Raw genomic sequence first — 23,749 nt, 5'->3', positions numbered from 1 at the left:
CCCAGGAGGTGGGTATGGGCTAGATACTGGGCCTTGGATACATAGGGCTTGAGCACAAGCAGTTGTTCAACGCACTTCAATCACTTTTATGTCCCTCTCAGTGGAAAAGTGGCCGGGCGAAGGTGGCTCCCTCTCCTTGAACTGTGGGAACTCTGAAAAGATATCTCCGGTGGACACCTCCTCCATTACCCCTGGCTCTCAGCCTGGACCTTCTTCAGCTGTGTCCGTATCGCTATGGTTTGGCATTTCTCTCTCTCTCCTTCCTCATCTGGGGTTCCTGGCTGTGTGTCCACTGTTGCTGGGCAAAGAGCTATGAACGCCTGTTCCTCCCTCCCATGCTCTTTGTGGGTCGTCTGGGCCCTCAGCTCCAGTACCTGGCGAATACGTGGCCGTCTCTCCCCACCAGCACTGCTACTGGCAAATTCTCGATGACGCCAGACCCTAACCTCTAACCCCGATCGGTAATTGCCGGCAGCAGCGCTACCTCCAGGATGCAGCAATTGAGTGGGATAGTATTGGTTGTGCACTGCCTTGCCTAGAGACCACCTGCCTGCAAATGTGCGCTGTCCTGTGGCCTTTGTGGAGTACCTCAGCATCCTTGGAGCCCCACAACATAAAAAGAGAAGCTAGAGAGCACTACTCAGGGATGCAAACAACTCGCTTTTCGGCGAATATCGCTTTTTTCACGTAAATTTGGGTGACTTGTGTGAATCGTCCAGATCCGAAGAGTTTTTTTTTTTTTGGGGGGGGGGGGATGTTACGGACAAATCTCCTTAACGATTCCTACAGTGTATTTCTGTCACGCTCATATGAGTGAACTGCATTGAGCAAAAAATTCTACTCAACTGTCAGGACCTGTTGCGAGGACCTCACATTACATCACTGGTTACATGGTTGTTGCTGGACCGTGGCTGACAGCGAGGGGGTCCGCTGTCAGGCCAGCTCCACGCTCAGGTCTCTTCTTCATCAGTTATTTTGAACTCCCAGTAGAGAGCCTAAGTCCCTCCCCTTCCGGTGGACCACCATGGGACCTTATTTCGTAAAACATATGTACAGTAGTCAACGGCGAGAGACAAATAATTGTTTGATCCCGTTTGAATTGTGCCATGAATTACACATATGATGTTTTGTCAATTTAAAAGATAATTTTGCAAGTCAAGAAAGTCGCAGTTTGTCGTAAAACTGTTGAAGTATAAGACTGTGAAAATACGTAATTAGAAAAACTACACACCCAAAAGTCATAACTTTCTCTCTCCACAAGCTACCCAGAGCCGCTGAAGCTAAGTCCCTCTCAGATAGCAGGAGTATTATACACAACCTGCAAGGTAGACAGTAAGAACGGATTTAAACTGGTTTAGGATAGTTTTAGTACAGTGGGGGCTAACGTTAACACGATGCCTGTGTGTTTCGTATGTTTCGTTCCATGTTGGTGTTGGTAGTTCACTGAGCGGTTTCACACAAAACTAAACGTTACTTTACTGTTTTACAACAAACTGCGACTTTCTTGACTTGCAAAATTATCTTTTAAATTGACAAAACATCATATGTGTAATTCATGGCACAATTCAAACGGGATCAAACAATTATTTGTCCCCCGCCATTGACTACCGTACATATTTTTTCCGAAATAAGGTCCCATGGGGGACAGCGGAAGGGGAGGGACTTAGGCTCTCTATACCCTCTCAAGCTGAAGTTCTGTGAAACTCGCCACATTTCCAGGCTTGTCGCCGAAACGCATTTTCTTTTCAAAATAAAAGCCCCGCGAGGCTGCCACAAAAAACACGGTTGTGAGTGGTGAAATCTCCCTAACTAATGATTTAGCAAAATGTTTAAGGGAACAACGTAAGCTATTTCATGACTGTCTTATGATTTGGGGATAGTGCTAACCGGGAGAGATGAAATATCAAAACAATAGAAGTTGCAGGAAATATCTCATCCTTCCCCTCCGTTTCTAGCTGATGTTTTCATTATTTTTTTTTTTTACTGCTTGTTTTCATTCATTCATGCATACACTTAATTATTCACACGTACAAAAAAAAATGCAAAAACAGCCCATTAAACACATAATTTTACCCAGGGCCACCAAAAAAAAACTATCTGTGCAGCGTAAAAGGTTTAAAGTTTTATCCATATTATTCATAATTAATTATCATCATCATTATTGCGTTTGATTATGGTTGGTATAATTTGTCATCATCGTTAGCATAATGGAAGCACCTGACTGGAAAGACAAGAAAAAGTAAGCTGCTTTTTTTTTTTTTTTTTTTTATTCGTCTGGCTGTTGGTGATCTGATCTCACAGGGAGGGGAGTAATGGCTCAGAAAGAGACAAAGATGGCAGTCATGTTTGTACTGGTTGGGAAATGACTTACAGTGCTGAAATAAAATTTATTCTTTTAGTAAAAAAAGGAAAAAAAAAAAAAAAAGCAGCAAACGCTAGGAAGTTTGTCTGTGATATAGCCTAATTGAACTACATGTAGTTAACTACTCCCCAACACTGCAGTTATGTTACTTTTCTAATTCTGAAAATAAAAAACTTAATTTACTACTTAACATCTGTCTGTCTCTTATTGATCTGAGTATATTAAATAGAATTTCCTATTTATTTAAGCATATAGCACAGGCCTTCGTCACATGGTTATATATTAGCCTACGCTATCGCATTTGTTTTTTCTTTTTTCACCATACATGTGTTTGCATCCCTGACTACTGCTGGGAACCCTTGTGGTGGGGCATTGTTGAAGGTGCTCTTTGGCTTAGAATTATTGAATAAAAAGAAGAAAAGATGAGGAACAACAAGCTCCAAATTAGACAGCCTCAATGAGTGATGACTAATTCAGTGAAGTGTAGCCTTCAAAAAGCAGCAGCCTGACTAAGTCACAGGCTTGCCTTCGACTGCTTTACTTGTTTACATTCCAATTTCTAAATAATGTAGTAACAACCAGTTATTAACAAATCAGTCACTCCATTTCTAATGCCTTATCACCAACAGTGTTACCCTGGCTCTATATATTATGTTACAAATTAGATCAAACTGTGTGCTGACGGGGCATCACTCTTCAAGTGCAGCCATTACCTTTGCTACCCACTTCCTGGCATTGTTGCACTGTACTTTGAGAGGCAATCCACTAAACAATTAAAACGGTAGACGGTCCCTATCTCGGCCATTCAGTAAAATGAAAGTCACAGAGAAGTCAGAGGAAGCCACACGTCTTATCCGGCTGGCTCTTTTAAAGGAAGAACAAAGGGTCTTTCTCCTTCATTTCCCATTAACCTCTATGCTCCTCCGCACACAGGAAACATGGTGACCTCAGCGGCCCATGTCACATATCTCATCCGGCTGCGGGGACTGCTTCCTAAGGGGGATGGTGACATTCAATGAGGGGGGATTCTATCTGGCCGTGGTCCTTGACAGATAAAAGGTGGGTGTTGATATTTGTCCCTGGTCGTACTGATACCGCATGGATACACATTTGACAAACGAGGAGCTGGGTGAGACATTGATGAAGTCTGGAGTAGAACTGGCAAGCTCTGTAAGTGGATGACGCTGTCTGGAAAACTGGCCTGTGGTAGTCTGAATTAGATTTTTTGATCATTCCACGCAGGTGGGTTAGCGCCGAGCGGAAACGCATCGGCACACTCAGCATTGTTTGAAGCGACGACCAGACGTAACTTAGCATCTTTTAGCATACGCCGTATTACTTTTTAATACTTCTCAGTGTCCGTGTTGCTGTGGAGATTGGCTCATATTCAGCAGACTTCACATCAATATCCGTTTATCTTCTCCTGCCTTTCCTGTGGACTTTATTAGTTATCCACTGCTCAACGTGCAGAACTCAAACCACCGAGTTCTGCACAAATACTCATTCCACTGCGATAAAGATGAAACTCCATTGTAGAGGAGCCTATGATTTATGAATATGAGGCGAGAGATGAATGACTTCTTGTTTGTTTGTCCGGGGCTTCTGATTCTTTCCATTATGCCGCAGCACATGAAAACTTAACAAGACGAAAACTAGTCATTTGAAAGAAAAGCCTTTCAAGCAAACAACTGAGCATTCGTGAATGTTTAATTAATCAGTAGTGACAAAAAGGGAACAACAATCAACAAAGAGACGCCGACTTCCATTTCTTATGCCGCATTCCCACTGGCAAATCACAGAGTGCTGTCAACTACCACTTTGCTCCCTATCCCATCAGTATAGCTTTTCCCGCACTACACTGACAAAGCCCTTGGAGAGCTGCATTTCAGCTGAGATCCAAACAATGAGCAGCAGGGATCAAGTAACAGAGTTCAGACAACAGAGTTCACTGTTATTCAGTGTTTACATGGATACTTTTGCGTTGGGTTTTGTTCCTTTTACTTCCGCCGCAGTGGCAGCTAATAAGAAGCAGCTTAAACGATCGTGAGACACTGCAGGACCTGCAGCGAAATCACCGTTAACGCAAGGAACCGATGCAACGTCTGCAACCTGCAGATGGGATTACCAAACAGATTCCATTACATACCTAACACCATCTGCCCTAGCATGTTATGTCAGCTTCATGACAGGTAACAAGAGGAAACCCGATGAGGAATCACAATAACAAGCGCATACCGCCCAACAACAGACCTCAACACCCTCGCTGAACTCCTCCAATGTCAAAACGGCGAGAAGACAAACTCTGATCTCCTGCCGGCTACTGATGAAAATATTGTCTACAAGACTCCTGCTGCTGTAGGGTCAGTAGCGAGGCTCGCTCGAAAAAATGCAGCGTACTGATCCACTCGCGGGCTTCTGCCAATCCTGGGCGAGTTATATGTTTGAATTATGTGATCAGACAGTGGTCATTTAAATGCATGGATGGAATACGAATGTGAATATATGAATATATTAGCATACTGTTAAATGTAAAGTGTTTCCAGTGGTTTGTGTACTAGTTTAGGGGGGCTGGAGTGTTGTGAGGATGGATGCTATACCACCGCAATTAGCACCACTCAGATAGATTGAATGACAGCGTGGTGCTAACAAAGGTTGCGCTAATACATGCAAAATGTATGATTTTTTTTATTTTGTTGCCTGTTCTGCCTCTATGAATGTATAGAAACACTCAATCTTGAACTATGTTAGGTAACGATAAAATTATGCATATAAATGAACCATCAAAGGACTTTTAGCAGGACATAGCAAGCCTGTCTATATTCTACATAGCCTAACCCAATGGTTCTCAACGTGGGGTCCGGGGACCACCAGGGGTCCTTGAGGGGGTTCCAGGGGGTCCGCAGCAAATTCATGAATTGTTAAACTTCAGCATTATTTCACTTACAAGTGAACACAATTAGAGAATGTAGAAGAATGACTGTTTTGATCATAGTTTCACTGTTATCTCTCTACCTACAATACAGATAGTCATGGAATTCTGGACAAAATCATATCTAACAATAAAAATAATAATAAAAAATAATAATTCATAAATATGAAAAAGCTTGAGAACCACTGGCCTAACCTACCCGGTAGCACCAACCTTAGACCCTCAAAGCATACAAGGAAAAACCTCCAAGCAAACCTTAATAGGGAAAACAATAGAAGAAACCTTGGGTGGGCTGAGTCAAAGAGAGATCTCCCGCCGGGACGGCTGACAAACAGTGGAATGGACATTAACATGGACAATGACAATGACATAAGAAAACAGATGAGGCAGAGAGAGGCAGACAGAGGCAAAGCAGCATGGAGACGGGCCACATTCAGCGCTAATATCCACAGAAGCAAGGGCAACACTCGCATTCACAGGCAGGTAGAAACAGCATCAGAGATGGGATTTTGGCCATGAGGTATGTTATGCCTCTCTGTTGTGTTGCTATTTCTCTGAGGATGAAAAAAAAACCTCAAGCTGAAGTGGTAAAGACCTATTTTATCAGTTTCTAAAGGCTTCTGATACAAAATAAGATATTCCACAAGGTATTTCAACGGTTCCTGCTCCTAATCCCTTTCCCACAGTTTTGTGCGTCCTTCACAAAATGTTCTATTCAAAGCTTTCTAATTACACTGCTCTGATCACAGGGGCCATCAGCTCATATCACATATTTGACTGCACACATGAAAAAGGTTAGGATGTGATAAAAAATCCACATATTCCCAAATGGTGAGATGAAATTGGGGAATAGTCATTTTATGGGCCATGTGTGCTGATGTTGCTATAGTTGCTGCACTGTGGTACTTTCATTAGCTCTTTGTTGATCTGCACATATTCACTTTAAAGTTTGTCTCCGATGCAGCAACAGCAATATCCATCCATCCATCTTCACTCTCTACACAGACTCACTCGCGCATCAAAGCGGTCGTGGATTTGCTCGGGATTATTTTTGACTTGTGATTAGTCAGACCCGAAGTTCATTTGACATGTGATATTTCAAAAGCAGATAAAATGTTCATCGTCCCAGAGTGACTCTCACATGTATTAATCAACAACAACAGTACAAGACATTAGTCGGTTGATCGTTAAATATATATGTGCGTCTGTGGTGAAATGGTGTAAATATATATATATATATATATCTACAGTGGATTCCCTCTGTGTATTTCTGTGAAATCTGAAAAAGTAGACTTGAGGCTGAAAGATCCATGAGCCGCGAGCGTAGCATAGTGCATGTGCCGCTGTGGCAACTTCTTTTGAGGTGAGCTGCCAATTCCTTCACTCCCCACTCTCTTCCACTAGTCATGGTCAAGAGTTCCCCCAACTTCCAAAATCCCAATTCAACCTCTGGGTCTAATCCTTTGTTGAAGATGCAGTGTTAGTGTAGCGCGCCTTGCTAAGTGTGTGCTAGCAGTAAATGTGCCGGTTGTTAAGTCGCAGTAATGAGCTATTTGTTTTCATTTTTCATCCTTTTATTTTCATTTGCAAGACGCTCACAGCTGGCAAGCATGTAACTAGCACACAGCTAGTTTTCACTTGTTCTTATTTACTCATTATTTTCAAGCAACAGCCCCATCAGAGATTGCCCGTCTCTGGCATCAAGCGTACTGTTTACTGCCCGGCAGAGACCAGAAATGAAGTCTGCCCGCTCTGACTCACCGACTGTCGACATCTCCGGAACAGAGGCTCGGTACGGGCCTTCGATGAACTGCGGCGGATTGTCGTTGATGTCCTGCACTTTGATGATGAACTCGGACGGGGGCTCCAAGGGCTCGTCCGTGTCGGCATTAATGACCTGGGCCGTTAGCGTGTACTCGGCCTTCTCCTCGCGGTCCAGCCTCTTCATGGCGTGGATGTCGCCCGTCATCTCGTTGATGGCGAAGATGGTGCCCGCGCCCTCGCCCGCCAGGACGTACTTGATGTGCCTGGATCCCATATCCAAATCCGTGTGGAGCTGGAATAGAAGGGGGAAGAGAAATAACAGTTGAAGTTCAAATGCGCAGCAAAGTCATCAGTTTGAACCCATCCTATAGGGGTTTTAATGAACGCAAGGTGAGGTGCTCAGCAGATTTTGCAGCTTCACACACTGTAAATGCACATAAGTGTACAGTATGACTCTACTGTGAAGACACTGCAGTTTTGACAATGGGGATCTATGTGTTTTGCTGCTGTGCTTTGAGGCGGCTGTAGTAGCATGGATACTAAACGTGGCTCAACATACACTTTGCTAAATGAGGCCCGCTGGGGACAATAACTTTATAAGTAGCACAGGAAATGGACCTTAGCCTACATAGTGCCTCGTTATAGATCACAAATACATCATACAAATCCTCAATGTGGTAGATATTGCTCCCTGCAGTATGAAGTTCACAAAACTAAAAGGCGAGAGGTGCTTTGAACGTGGCATTACATGCCGTGGTTACAATACAAATGCATCAGAATCCATGAAAAATTAAAGAGAAAAAACGCTGCACGCTATGATTCATGCTCACAAATAACCAAGGCCCCAAAAGTTACTGGACGATACTGCATGTTCCTCATTATTTTTGTAATTACAGTTTCATTAGTTCACTAAAGCGGCATTACGTGCTAGGCTGAGCGCTTGGCTCCCGCTCGCCGCATAGGCTGAATATAACTAACGAGTCTGACAATGCTACATGAGGCCGTTGCGAACATCAGTGGACTCAAGAACAGGCGAAACCTTATGTTGTTTCAAGTGGATTCCCAGATGAAGGCGAGAACGCGGCGGTGATAGATAGGAGCGGAAGAAGATAGGACGGCAGGGGAAAGAAAGAGGGAGAGCAAGAGGTCCGAGAGAGGGAAACGCCGAGTCTCTGAAATGAGAGAAGTTGGGAACTTTGTTGTTATTCCAATGAAAACAGGAAGAGCCTCTTTTACTGCAAGTCACCTTTCAAAGAAGCTCCTTGATCCCCAAGGTAAGTTACTTGCCAACGGGAGGAGAGAGGCATGAAGTAGAACATTTGCAAATTCAACAATGCTCAGCCTAGTTGTGACATGGCTGGCAGCTCTTCTTTCCGTTTGTGTTTGTGTTAATATCTCTCTCTCTAAAATACACACACACACACACACACACACAAGGGCATGCATCAAAACATCTGTATTCAGCAGCTTTAATTTCATTTCCTGCCATAGAGATTCCACTGGGAGCGTGGCTGGGGTGCAGAGTAGCAAGGTAAAAATGTGTCTGTGAAAATCCCGACCTCTAAACCCCCCGCAATGTTTTTATAAGCCCCGGCTTTTATGCATATACTGTCTCGGAGGTGTTGTTTGCAGACACTGACAAAGCACATTCACTTAAATTGTCACACCTTGCACTTTTGTTTTCCTAATTGTGCCATCATTTCACATGAAAGATGTAGCTCATTAACACAAATGCCTCGCAACATCCTGCACACTGAGAAACCCTTTAAATGAGCCCAAATTAATGACGGTCTGTCACTTTTTCTTTTCTTTTTTTCATCCTATGTGTGAGTTTCTGTGCGCATGCAAGTGGGCATATATGATTGTGTGTGTGTGTGTGTGTGTACATGTGTTTCCTTCACAGGAGGTAAATTGAAAATTTTAGCTTGCACATTGATTTTGGTTATACCATACATCAAATATAAAACTTCACTGAATCTTTTTGCATTCCAAATAGGTTGGTGGCTGCATAATCTGTGGTTTAGTTTTACCTTTGTATAGCCCTTTTAAGTCAATGGGTATCAATGTACATGGCACTAATAGTGTCAGGATTAGGCTGAGAGAGTGCTGGAAATGTCAATGTAAACCTCTTAAAATATCCTTTACAAAAAAGGATATAGTCACATGTGAAAACCCATGTCAATTCAAAACACATGTGCTTTTTGGACACATGTTGGTTTTCATATGTGAACAATTTTTTTCTTGTTGTATTCTGGCATCACATGTGACCGTTTTTACTTGTCAAAATTTCAGTTCATAAGTAAAAAGTGGTGTTTCAATGATTTTTAAATAATGAAATAGCGGCATTTATTGTTATGGTTATGCAAGTTCACCTTTTAAATCATAGATTGGCAAAGAAAATCTGTTGAATTGTGTTGAAAAGTGGCATACAATGGCTGAAAATATGATCGTGCGTTAAGATAAAAAAACCCTCATGAATTATTTATACTGAGCGTAACATAAATCAGCACTTGCTGGACGCTGCCACCTACTAAGCTATGCCTGAAACTTTGGCAGAGCTGCATGTAACCAGCCGCAGCGCTTGATACTGATATTGTCTCCTCTAAATGCCCTACTCGCCCACTTGTTAGACAGTCTCGACACCGGAGTGCATAAATGATCATCAAAGAGTACGAATAAGGAGGGGGGAAAAAAATGTCTGCCACAGGTCCCTGTCATTATCAGAGTTGCCTGGGCAACTAAAACAGCACCAGCAATCAGTGACATTGACTGTGGCATTCAGGAAACAAGCAGATAACAGACACAGCGACATGGCCTTGATGATAATGGGCTACAATGCAGACTGTGGTAACGTTCACAGAAACACTCAAACAGTATAGTAGCATAGGATATGTATTAGTCATTGTATTAGTTAGTGGAGGGTTGTTTAGACATATATAGATCATTACTCAACTAAAGTGTAATTTATACTTTATTCTGAACGGTAACTGGGGGTTGCAGATACGTTCACTGGCCTGTCAGAGAGGTGAGGCGGGATTTCTGGTGAAAACACTACCTCACTTCTGTTCTGAAATTAAGTCCACTACAAGCATCTCTATGACCCATCTTCTACCGATTATTTCCATGAGTTCTTGGAGAGAAATCGCCAAAATTTTGCAATCCGACAATCAAGAATACACAAGAAAGTGGATTAGTAGGTTGATCATTAAATATATACATTATGTGCGTCTGTGGTAAAATTATGTAAATATACATAGTATAAGATACTAAAAACAGTGGACAAATCACCAAAATTTTGCAATCCAACAATGAAGAGTGCACAAGAAAGTGAATTAGTAGGAATTAATTATTGGAAATAAGTCACCAAAATTCTGCAATCCAACATTGAATTCTTAGATAATAAATCATCAAATTTCAATGAAGAATGCACAAGAAAGTGGAAAAACATTTGGGACAGATTTGTTACAAGAAGTAAAAGTGAGCTCAAACAAAAGCAGCACATGCTCTGCGCATGCAGGTGCTATCATAGAGTGCAATAGTAATGACTGGTGTGCAAATTAGTCTGCTAATGATATGTGAAAGTGTCGTTTGGTGAACACCCAGCTCCATCAGGGACACCAACAGATAAGTTACTGAACTGAAAGATGATGTAGTCCTTATATTTTTACCATCTTAAGATACTAAAGGATCTATGAAACCCATAAACCTTGTATAATTTAAGAAATGCATAACAGCAACGTGTGCAGCTTCATTCTTCTCGTAACCAAATTACATGAATAATAATTACATTACTGTATGGGTGTAAACAGAGTCTATCATATAGAGTGTGTTTTCATAGGCAGAGCAAGTCATTAGGACTTTTGTCTTCTCCACTGTATCCTCAGCATTGAAGAGACAGCCATCCATATATTTTGAAGCTGCAGTTCAGGACGATGAAGAAAACCTTGGCTGATTGGAGAAATTATCCTGTGGCAGTACTTTGCATCGCTCTCCGCTTCATGCCAGTTTTTGTTGTGCACGCCCGCACACACACATACTCACACACACACACAAACACACACGCACACATGCACACCTCCATTTTCCAACCGCAACCCCCCAATCACGGCTGCATGGGACTGCTTATCCTGTCAGCGGAGGAGGAAATATGTCAGTCCCCGCTGAAGATGGGCTTTTACGGCAATCACTGGAACAATCACTGTGTCCTAATGAGGAAGATTGTACCGATTCTAACCCCCCAACCCCCCTCCCCCTCTCCCCCCACCTCGGCCCTAGGCTCCACATACTTAAAGTGTAGCGGTAAGTCCTACATGGGGGAATTAATGATTCTGCTCCTTGTCAGGGCAAGTGGAAGATAGGGCATGTGCTCCTCCTATGTATGTACCAGGAGGGATGGAGAGAGAGAGGGAGAGAGAGAGAGAGAGAGAGAGAGAGCGAGAAGCAGGGAGGAGATCCTGTCACTGTGATGCAGCTTGTCAGCCGCTGTCTGCTGTAACAGACTGCCTACAGTACGTCAGAGTACTTTCTCATCTGTCTCTAAATCTTATCTCGGTTAGTCTTACCGCAGTTAGTCCTTGGCTCGGGTCAGAGATTTTCCTCTCTGCTGAAATTCCGTAATAATATATGTAACCGCTCGGACCTTGTAGTCTGATCTTTCGTATTGTATTGTATTGTATTCAGATTTCTGATGCTGAAAGGTAGAGGTAAAGGTAACGGATGATGCAAACGGGGAAAGGCTTAGAGCTCGCCTTGAAGAGAAAAGCTATGTGATGTATAATGCATTACCGCATTGACTGCAAACACCGGGTTGTGGTGCGGTTTGGTTGCGATGGGATTGTTTTTACCGAGGTTGCATGATCAGACCAGGCGATCGTACTGGGGGAAAATGTCATGTAAAATATCAAATATGCAGTAGATTGCGTGTTCTTATGCAAAATGTATGGGACCCCAAGGCTATGTGCTGTACGCACTGGTTTACATAGCGCCTCTTGTAGCAGCCAGATGTTGACCTTTTTCTTTAACTCGCCATGCAGTTCATGGTCTGTGATTATGGCCCAGTTCTCCTCATTTGGTCGACGTGACCCAGTCTCACAGAACGAACACAAAGAACTCATTCAAGAGGGCAAAGAGGGAGCGGCGGGAGGTAATTCATTGGCAAAAACTGGTAAAATTAGAGCTGCCATCTTTTTTCCAACTGTACACCCCGAGGCCACAGCAGCCTAAATAGTTACTCCGGATAGATTCCGCTCAAACGCGTCTGGAAATGAATTCTGTGCTTCCTCCCATTTGTTGGATTTCAACTCTGTTAATTACACCTACATGAATAATCTGTAATTCTAAATATTGCAATAACATTTTGAATGTACGGAACAGATGGCGCGATGCATGATATATGATACACTTAGCTATTCTTGGGGAACATTTTCCCTCCAGTCTGTCTCGTGGCACGTAGCGTTTTATCAAATTGGACAGAAAAGTTCCCCTTCTGGTGCAAACCACAACAGACTTCACTGGGAAGGGGAACGGTAATAAGAGTGAGCATCGATCGTCCTTAGAGAGCCACTTTGGAAATGAAAAGTTTCATTCAAAAAAAAAAAAAGAGCTATTTTAAAATGTAATTGTAACCTGAAATAGTTTCCTTAATATTTCAAAACACAGATGAGTCCATCCTCAAAAATGTTAAGTAGTTGTCTTAATCTATCAGTTTCAGTTACATTCCGTATTGAGTTTACTTTTGTGTTGAAAATCACATTGTAAGAAAGGGTGTCAATTTTTTTTTTCTCAAATGGCTTATATCTCAACACTTCAAATCCTATCTATTGTTGCTTTCTTTTTGCACTGCCCACAAAGGAAATAGGACCGTTGGGATGTGAGGACGTCTATTGGGACAGCACAGTAGTCAATATTACATCTTTGAGAGGTTAAATGCGCAGCCCACTCGTACATCAGCATCTATTCACGGGGGCCAAGAGAGGGGAAGAGTGCCTGGCGTGTTTCCCCTTTCGTTCATTATCATTTCAGACACTCTTGCTTTATTGAGACAATGGGAGAGAGATGATGCCGTGACCCACATACAAGCAAAGGTGACGCTTTGTAATTGAAGCCAGCCAAGTTCAGAAAGGGACAGTAATTACAATCAAGCGCGGCGGCTCTGAGTGCCGCACCTTCTCAACAACTCTCTTTTTTTTTGATAATAGCCGGAGAAATGGGGTGAGCCTTCTCCTTCCTCTTTCTTTCTCTTGGACAATCATGTAGTAATGAGACAAAGGAGGGGGAAAAAAGAGACTATTTGTGCTGGATTTGTGTGCAATTTGAACCCGGGGTCAATCGGGGCTAATGTGTTCTGCGCCCGTCCCCGCGCTCTGAGCTGTGGCACGCGCGTTGCGCTCGCCGTTGTTGCGGCATTGCTTTCTCGAGATTAATTCAAAGTCAAAGCAGTTACCTTTGGTACGAGAGGGCAACGCAATTAGATTTAGCCATCCATGAAAAGCTTTTGTTTGTGAGTGTGGGTGTAGGGGAGGATGCATTTCAATCATAGTGCGGTACAGTATCGAGGATGGGGAAACGGGCGGATGAAACAATTCGGCGTGATGTGTCGAGACTGTCGGACGCATCAGCTCGCTCTTCGGGAATGACCTATTGTATGCGGCCAATCTGCGGTATCGATTTTTACCCCCCTGCTCATTACGCGCCATTGTTACAATAACAGAACATTAGACAATCAATCTGTTGGTGTTGCTCAGTGTGCGCTGGGCCTACACACAAACAGATGTAAAACAAAAACAAAACACAAGACTTGAGCAGTGGTTCTCAACGTGGGGTCCAGGGACCACCGGGGGTCCTTGAGGGGCTTCCAGGGGGTCCCCAGCAAATTGTATTAAACTTCAGCATTCATTTACAAGAAGTTAACATAATTAGAGAATGTAGAAGAAAGACTGTTTTGATCATAGTTTCTCTGTTATCTCTCTACCTACAATACAGATAGTCATGGAATTCTGGACAAAATCATATCTAACAATAAAGATATTCTCAGATTTGGGACTGAGAGACAAAATGTCATCAAATGGGGGTCCATGGCTCTAATGTGTACTAAATTAGGGGTCCTTGATATGAAAAAGGTTGAGAATCACTGCTATAGAGTATCTAGAGCTCTGCCATACAACTTGAGTAAAAACAAACAAGAAAGAATCTCGCTAAAACCCATAAAGAGACAGAGGCGTGGAAAAGTGTAAATGAGCTGGGGGCGCGGGGGCCGCGGCGCGCACGCTGCGCGTTAAACAGAGGGGGATTTCTTCTTTTTTTTAGCATTAACCTAACCGACTACTGTCATTACCCTACCTGGGAGCCCCGAAAAAACTCATCGGTATACACAGCATGCCGGGGGAGGGGAGGAGGGGGAGTGTGGGGAGGATGGGGAGGGTTGGGGGGGGGGGGGGGGGGGGGGGTGGAGGCAAAACAAAACAAGCATAATCAAGGAGCACAACAGTTTTCTCTTTCTTCTGTGCGGCTGACCTAATCAAATCAAGGAATGAGATTGATTTCACGAGGTGCAGATGGATCCCGTAGCAAGTCTAATTCAATGCGCCGGCTCTCCACTATGATGTGTGTTTTCTCGGTCCAGATGGTGCCGCTCGGGTTTGTAATTCATATTTCAACATTTTACTCCAGCCTCCCCCTCCTCCTCCTCCTCCTCCTTCTCTCTCTACTCCCTCCCTCTTTCTTTCTCTATCTTAGGCTTCTTCTTTCTTTTTTTTCTGCTAATCGTTCAACCGCTGAGTAAATGAGCGGTGATGGAAGATGGAGTCTCGCAAAACTCATCTGTCAAACATGTTGTGATCCTGTGATCTTGTTAAATGTCGCGAGCAACACATGCCGACTTGTGAGTTTGTTAGCGGGGAGTTGCTGTGGCTCGTGTTTTCACTGCACAGGAGAGAATCCCAGTTGGTCTGGTCTGGAAAATACACTCCGTTCCGCGCTCCAGTGATAAATACTCATCGGCTATGCAAAAGGTATTCCGCAGTTAATTACAACATACATAAAACCGGCCTCGCCAAAGTGTAAGAGCAAGATTTATTCCTCTGTATGCATCTCTAGTGATTGCATATCGCTTTTTATTGTGAATCTAGGACAATTTTTTACTTTAAATGATTCCCAATAAAGAAAAAACAGCCAAAAATTAGAGAATAAACCTCCGGGGGACAAGAGTCATGGTTTAGGTTTTCTTTGCATTCCCGACGTTTCCAGAGGTGTTTGGTATAGTTTGTTTTATATATATATATATATATATATATATATATATATATGAGCACAAATTTCCATAATTGGAAGACACGCGGTGCCAGAGCCATTCTTTGGGGCTTATTCCTGCAGGAAAATGCAGATGTGCTCCACAGTGCCTGTTCGAGCTGTCAAAGTCATTGTTCTCAACCTGAGAAGCCTTGCAAATTAGCCAGTTTCAATGCCAACTGCCACAGCCGGAAAAACATGCATTGCTGGTGCTGAAATTCACCCAGGCATAAGGTTTCTGTACGGGGGCTGGAATAATGGGCTCTGACACGTTTGGCTAAGCACTTTTTGTTTGTCTGATAGCGATAGTACTTCTGCGCTTATTCATGAAGTTTGGTAATTTGGTAGAATATTCATACGTATGTATGTACATTGCCTGTCAAAAGTTTGGTGACACCTCATTGAATGTACTATGATTTCCATTCTCTTAAAGCCATTTTGATCTAAAGGCTTCTGCTTAAATGCTTGAAATGTGTTTCTTAGACAAATATAAATAGTGAAGTTGATCCTATGTATGAATTTCTTTCCAAAGCCTTTGCCTTTCCATCAAGGCAAAGGGCGGCTACTTTAAAGAATCTAAAATATAAGATAGTTTTGATTTGTTTAACACTTTTCTGGTCACTGCATAATTACATTTGTGTTATTTCATAGTTTTGATGTCTTTACTGTTATTCTAAAATGTGGAAAATAGTAGTAGTTTTTACAGTATTGCTGGTTATAGAGTTGTATACATGCGTAAATCAATAATGGTACGACGAATGCAGCTGTTTATTGGTGATCCATCAAATTCTCGCCATTTTTTATGCCAAAATCGGCTTCCAAATCCACACAAACAAGTGCATCACCATGCATTTTTTTTCCTCACAAAGACAGAGTCATAATATCAGATTTATCAGTTAAGTTACTATGGAGCGAGACCAATGGCTGCCAAAAAGTAGCACGACCTGCATGTGTAAAACATCTAAGAATAGGATCTCAAGTAGCTTTTCCGTACATCAGTAGCTCATGCCAGCGTTCCCACTGACAGTGAGAGCTACACAAAAGCCCCGCACATATCTGCTGCGGTTCCTCCAACATTCAAAGCCGGCAATATCTCTCCATGGGATGCTGCTTTTAATACGCAGGTATTGGAAAGCGGGCGTTTGCTCGGGCCTAAGAACAAAAGGCAGTATAAATGAGGCTTTCATTGGCTATATTAATAATCATCTTCTGCCTTCTCCTTTGAGGGGCCTGTGATATCGAGTATCATTAGACATGCAAATAACAGCTCCATTTTCCCGTCCCTGGGATTAGGAGGGAAAAGGAGAAAAATGAAGAAGAGGCATGGCTGTGGCAGAAACAATTAAGCCTTCCTCTTCGCGGAAGCACTTGGCAGCCGGCTTCAGACCGGTAGGGGGGTGGAGGGGGGGTCTTTCAGAGGCGGCGGCGGCGGCGGCGTCAACACGCTTGTCTGAGCGAGTGTGCGACGGCACAAAGCATCGCTTTAAGATGTCAAATCACCTTGGAGTGGACAGCGGCTACAAGCACAAGCACTCCTTCCGCGTGTCACGATGCCACTATGTGTGTTTCACACTCTGTTGGGAACAGAGGCCCGGCGACAGAGAGAGAGAGAGAGGGAGGGAAGGAGGAGAGGGAGAACAAAGGAACACAGAACAGAGAGAGAGAAGCAAAGGGAGAGAGGAGACAGAGTCATCTCCGTTCGCCGCGCGCCACAGACAGCGATGTGATGTTGCTTTTATCCCGTCCCTCACCCCGCACGCGGGCGACCATCAAGTGCATTATCGCCGTCGCTCCGAGACACAATCCCCCCAACCTCCCTCTGCCGCATTAGACAAATATGCAAGGCCCCTCTCTCTCTCTCTCTGTCTCTCTCTCTCTCCCTTTCTCCCTTTCTCTCCCGCTTACATAATCTCATCCGCTGGCTAAATGGGTGAACTTTTACATTTCGCTGCACCGCACTCGAGATTGTCGCGCGAAAAAAACGGGCAAGAGAAGCAATACACACCCCCACCCCCCCCCCACCCCCCCGCGATGCTGCACTTGAGATGAAGTTCGGCTAAATATTTTCATACACTAAAGTCAAAGTCATTTACTCTTCCCTACGGTGCTCGGAAAAAAGGGGGGAGTGGGCATGGAAATTGCCTCTCATAACCCATTTCTCTGATTCCCTTGTTACCTTACACTTCATTTCCAAGTTATCTTCATCGTTCCACTACCATCACAAAGGTAGAACAGGCTGGGAAAAAAATCGATCTTAGTCTGGTAAAAGGTTACCTTAAGAGAAGTAAGAAAACAGGTTAGGCCTAGGGGGTATTAGAGCTGTAAGATCCAGCAGGTGAATTAAGGGGTGCTTTTTTTAAAACCGTGAAAAACAGGCACTTTCTCTGTGTCAACTCCCCCCCAAAAAAAGAAATCACTCAACATGGCAAATGAGAATGAGAGAGCGGAGATGAAAGCCTCGCAAAACCCGCCGAGTTCAGTCCATCGTCCCGGAGACGGAGACGGAGACGGAGACGGAGACGGCGAGTCGGGAAATAAAAAGTCAAAAGTCAAAAGTGACTCCCTCGAAATGCGCACGTCTCCTCTCATCTCGCTCTCTTTCGCTCTCTTTCCCTCTTTATCACTCTCTCTCTCTCTCTCTCTCCACCGCTCTCGGTCTGTGTCTTTTTCTGGAATCGCCCGTCGGTAATGTCAACAGAGATTTCACGGCACAGTGCCGGTGCATCAGCCGGGCTCACATTTCCCCCTACCTGTGATTTACATCAGAGGAGAGGCTCATGGGGGATTTTCCATGCCAGCCAAGGGTAGAGGGAGGGAGGAGGGGGGGGATGTGTGTGGAGGGGGGGATGGAGCCAGCACCCTTGGGCTTGACGCAGTGAGGCACTCTAACAATGGTGGCGCAGGCCACCCGGCTGAGAGATGCTTTTACTACAAAGAAGAACTCCTGCTTCACCGCATTCAGGCCCGTCTCCTTAAATGCCATCGTACTCCAGTAGATACTTCTGAATTAAAGTTAGCATTTCAACATCAATAAGTCATCATCATTCATCTACTCTACATTTTTCCATTGTTACTCCACCTGGTGGATTTGGAGGGAAATCTGCTGGATCGCTTTATGGCACAAAACAGGAAGAGGTTCTGTTCTTCCAGAGCAAACGGAGCTAAAGCTTTCAGAGTTTCTGGCAGCAGATGGTGGAAGGAGAGAAAGGAAGATGGAAAAATCACTTCCAACATGTTGATCCTCTTCAGGGAGGGGATGGGGGGTCAGAAAGCAACGGGGCTTATGGGAAATGTAGTCTTAATGTGGAGAAACACTAGCACTAACAATACTGCTGGTGTGAGATAGAGGAGAACAATTGTCTCCATCATGCTGTCATTTGTTGTTGTGTTATGCCAAGGTATCACTATTAAAGACGAGATGAAATGAAAAATGCCTTTTTAACCCTTTTAGATCACATCCCCGGTCATACTGTGCACCTATTTAACAATATATGCCAAAAAAAATACCAAAAATCAATTTCATTGTATTCTTATATCAAAATTCAATCATGTTTTCTTCCTGTAAAACAAAATATGCCGTGTGCTTACGTAAGCATGCCCGTAACTAATTTCAACCAATAATATCATGACATCCACCCATCAATCAATCTTCAACTTTTAGCGCACAGAGCTAAGAGGCTAAGATTCATTAGTTAGCTAGCTAGCAACAGCACGGTACTTCGGTGTGTCTTCGGGTGTTATGACACACCCACTTTTCAATGTTCAAATCAAATTCCTCCCAACGTTACGTCCTGCCTGTCTTTCCTGTTTCACTCGGAAATACGTCACGATACGGAAGTTAGATACTCTCAAAATGCCGTTTTATCTCGACTTTAATGTGACTATGATAGATCGATGGTTAAAAATGCTACACATAGCACCTTTAATAATAACTTTACTGAATTAGTTTGACACGGCATGAGAGACAGCGCGTGGATGAAGTTAATCCCGCCATATTTGGGGTATGAATATATGCATATGTGCATTTGAGCCTGCATTTGTGTATGTAAAGTATGTATTAGTTTAGTCTAGTGTAGTCTAGTCTAGTCTAGTCTTGTTTATTTCTATAGCCATTTATCACAGTCAAGTCAAAGGGCTTTACATACCATCATATACTTGTCATATACTGTCACCATACTGCATCATCCATATACACACTGTATCATATACATCCTATACTAGGTCACATACATACTTCATATATATCATTTTACTACATCATATACAGATTATACATGTAGTATATGATGTATAATATGATGTATAATCTGTATATGACTATATGAAGTATCATATACATCATATGCCATACTACACACACTCATGCCTATGGGTAATGCAGAATCTTCAATAAGGCTGATAATACTAATAACAAAGAATTATGATAATAATAATAAACCGATAATACCAATTCAATGGTAGGGGAAACCTCTGGCTTTAAATGAATAATTGATTTACATAAACCATTACTGAAAGATTAAATGAATAAATAAAATGAGCAAAGATGCCAAAAAATCCCAGTATCTGCAAACAAATACATGAGTCTAACCCTAACACGCATGCCTGTCTAAGTGTTTCTGTGTGTGTTCCCCCGTGTTCAAACAACAGAGCAGGACGGTTAACTGGACCGCCTCGCTTGTCATGTCCCCCGCTAACGAGAGTCTGGAACATGGTAAGACACGCCATTTGTCTTCCATAATAAGACATGAGAGCAGACAGACATTTGAAGGAAGTCAGCGTCGCAAGATGACTCCTTCCTGGAAAGACACACACTGACGCTTGCCAGGAAGGCTCTTTTGTGTGTGTGTGTGTGTGTGTGTGTGCCTGGATGAAAATGTGTGCATATGTGCATTGGCTTGGCTCGTGTGCGGCGGGTATATGTGTGTATCCGTGTCTGCTAACGTGTGGAAAACACAAGCAGGGGTGTGTGTGTGTATATTTCTGTGTGTGTGTGTGTGTGTGTGTGCGTATCCCTGCACAAATGCCCCCCTCCCTATTACGGCTGACTAGTAGATGGATGCTGGCTGTCACACCTGCCTGACTTTGTTCCTGCCAGATGCGGTGGGGTCACAGGGAAAGCGCCCAAACACTCATCAATCTCAACCATTGTCCAACCTTCCTTCGGCTCCGGCAACAGCTTCCAATATCCATTTAGTCACTCCAGATGCTGGGCGAAAAAATGCTTACACACGCAGAAAAACAGGGGTGGCCGAGCCTGCTGACCTGAAGTGGCCGTATGGGGGTAGATAAAAATACACAACAGATATAACAGGATCAAGAATAATCGCTAAGTGTAACTTTGCATTTGCTCAGTCTGTTTCATCATTGCTGTAGAGACGCCTGAAAAAGTCATTTACCTCATTCTGGCCCCTCCTGCACAATAAACCTACAGGGTTTTTGTGGGTCCCTTGATGGGGAAACGGCACTCAAGTAGCCAATCTGCTAATGTGAAAGGGGAGGAAGACAGAAAGTGTAAACCTGACACATAAATTTGATCCGGGTGGTTTTCTTTTGCTCCCTATGCCCTAAATTTGTTTTAGATGTGCGTGTACACACAGAAAAATAATAAAAAATAAAGGTGAGAACTGGAACCGGAAATGGTTCTTCAGAGTGATGACGTAGAAGAACCATTTCTGGTTCCACAAAGAACCATTTCTGCACTCCTTTGCTTAGACTCCTGCATTGCGTTTTTGTTTATCTGCCCTTGTATAGCCTCATTTGAAATTGCACAATATATTGAGGGCTCTGCGCAAAAGGGGCTTAAGTGACATCTTGGGCGAAAATTAGTCTGAAAATTAGGCTGAAAACATAAAGGCGTAAGTGAAAACCTTCAATTGAGTTTGGTGCAAAAAAGGCCTAAGTGCACTGAGCTTGGTGCACTAAAGGCATAAGTACAGGTCAAGTGCATTTACACCCTTAATGCACTGAACAATTCATACAAGATTGCTCAAAAATGTTGTTTTTAATTAAATAATTACAATCAATGAAAAGTTTGTTTTTACTCTCCTGCAAAATTGTGAAAATGTCACTTGCGCCCCTTATGCGGTTATTTTCCACATTTATGTCATCACCCACCATCCAATAACTAAGAATTAAGAACCTTTTAATGATTCTTTGGGATACATAACCACATACAACCATATATAGTTATTTGGGCCTGTTAATATCCCCAAAAATTGGTTCTTTGGGATATTAAAAGGTTCTTGAAAGGTTCTTTGGGGAACCAGAAATGGTTCCTCTATGGCATCACCATTTTCAGCTCCAGTTTATTTTTCTGTGTGTGCACTGTATGAAATATTTATGACAAAATATGTGAAAACAGAGGAAGATGAAAACTTAGTCGCTTTATGCCGGCGACCAAAGAAAAAAAAAAAAAGTTTCCCTGTGTAATGTCTCTAAGCAAGGAGAATCAATCCAGTCCTGTTTATAGTTTGTTGGTCAGCTGCTGTTGCTTTGGGTCACACCGTCGTATTCCAGAAAGATGTTTCCCCGCAACGGCGCATCATTTTTTCTGACACGGCGTAGTTACTCCGGGTGCTAAAACGCTCTACAAACAGTAATGGTGTGAAAATACATCTCTCTCTCTCTCTCTCTCTCTCTCTCTCGCACTCTCCCATCCCTCCCTCCGTCTCCCTCTCTCTGCCTTTCAACAGTATTCCGCTCTCGGTGTCTTTTTCTCCATTTTCACCCTTCAGCTCTTTCTCTCTCCCTTTTTAATTCTCTCTCCTCCTCTGGGCCTCCTGAGGGTTGGGGAAATAATGTACACAAACATAACAGGCGAACGGGGGGGGGGGGGGGGGGGGGGGGGGGGGGGGAGAAGTGCTTGTGTTGTTTACGTGCGGCGGCGGAGGAAAGAAAGCAACAAAAAAAAACACAAAAAAAACAAAAAAACAGAAATCATCACAGCGTGCGTTTCCAATCCCCGCACACACACTTTAATTGCGAAGAATCACAGAGTTGGGAGAATTCCCCCCAGTATGCAGATGCACTTTGATGCTGTCACTCACACGGTGTGAGGCTTTTGATTAGGCCTTGTCTGCGCACACTGGCAGCTCATGACCACACTTGGCAAGAAGGAGCCATTAAAAATCCCAGCGACTCTGGCTCCTCCACCCCGCCCCCTGCCCCCCACCCCCCTTCGACTCTATGTCTCTCTTCCTCTTTCTCCCTCTCCCAACTGGGTCACCCGCTGCGAGAGACTTGTTACTGAAGGTAGCACCACTAACAGCTAGTGTGCTTCTGAGAGGGGTGGGTGGGGGCGGAAATGCGCGCGCGTTGTTTTTTTCGCGATAGAGGAGAAGCAAGAGGAGAAAGCGACCGGCGTCCATGTGTGTTGAGATAGACAGACAGGCAACCAGAGACAGAGTGACACGTACAGAGAGGGTGACACTTCCACTCTGCCGCCCACTCCCTCTGCACTGCCGCGCTTTCTCCCCTCTTCTTTTGCTTTTGCCGAGTCCCGGGGACATCTTCCATACACGCTGGGTGTCACAGCAGACGGATGACTAGTTTTAGCAGCGCCGTGCCATTTCCCCTTCTCACACAAGACTGTCACACCCCCCCCCCACACACCCCACCCTCCCTCCTCCATGCCTTCTTCTTCTTCTTCTTCTTCTCCTCCTCGGCCTGCCGGGCCTCTCTGCTTCTTGGCCCGTTCCGCGACACACACACACACAAAGACGAGCGTACACACTTATGCACACCAACGGACACACATCTCTCTCTCTCGCTCTCGCTCTGTCTGTGATTTACACTCAGTGGGAAGCGGCGTGGCCAGTCACAATCATCCCACTAACTGGCTCCAAGAGCCTCTTCTCCCAGGCTAAGTGACTAACTCCGCCAGATTGGATTCACGCTGGAATGCTAAAGGTCGCGGCACTACATCTTACCACACAGCCCATATGGCACGAAAACAACCGCAGACTCGCTTCCATCTCCGGCGCTGCTGTCTGCGAGGGGAAGAGGGTAAACTCGACTGGAAACTTTTGCTAAACGCTAACGCCGAGAAGCGGAGTTCAAATGTGCAAAAGTGAGTGATTCATGGCAGATTTAATGAATGCACGATTCAAGGCGGATTTTTGCTTTTTCGCAAAGCCGTAGAACAAATAGCAGCGCTGTGTAAATTTTGAAATAGTTTGCAAACTAGTTGATATATGTGCAGCTGACCTCACAGCATTGAAACAGTGGTATTCTGAAGTAAAAGATGACTGAGTGAGTGAAACATAGCGGGCCATAAAAAAAAAGGCATTCGGGCCCCGTACACACACACCCCTAAGCTGTGTGTGCCTCGCTCCCACTACCAGTAATTATTAGGACAGTTGTAACCACTGCCAGGAAATTATCATAAGCAGCATACTGCTGTTTCTCTG

General features: G+C 43.8%; 1 protein-coding gene across 2 annotated transcripts in view; it reads right to left on the bottom strand.

Moving 5' to 3' along the window:
- cdh8 (cadherin 8) overlaps nt 1–23,749 on the bottom strand; it is an 88,727-nt gene that overhangs the window by 48,929 nt on the left and 16,049 nt on the right. Inside the window, exon 2 of one of the 2 annotated variants that reach the window (XM_071896227.2) lies at nt 7,053–7,347. In XM_071896227.2, the coding sequence (XP_071752328.1) occupies nt 7,053–7,347 (295 nt within the window). Of the gene's footprint in view, nt 1–7,052; nt 7,348–23,749 lie in introns of those variants that run through there. The other variant, XM_078288889.1, reaches the window with a different exon arrangement.

This window comes from Centroberyx gerrardi, chromosome 1 (genome assembly GCF_048128805.1).
Source record: "Centroberyx gerrardi isolate f3 chromosome 1, fCenGer3.hap1.cur.20231027, whole genome shotgun sequence".
Classification (NCBI taxonomy): Eukaryota; Metazoa; Chordata; class Actinopteri; order Beryciformes; family Berycidae; genus Centroberyx; species Centroberyx gerrardi.
Note: the sequence above shows the minus strand (reverse complement) of the source record. Positions and strands in the feature narration are given on the sequence as shown.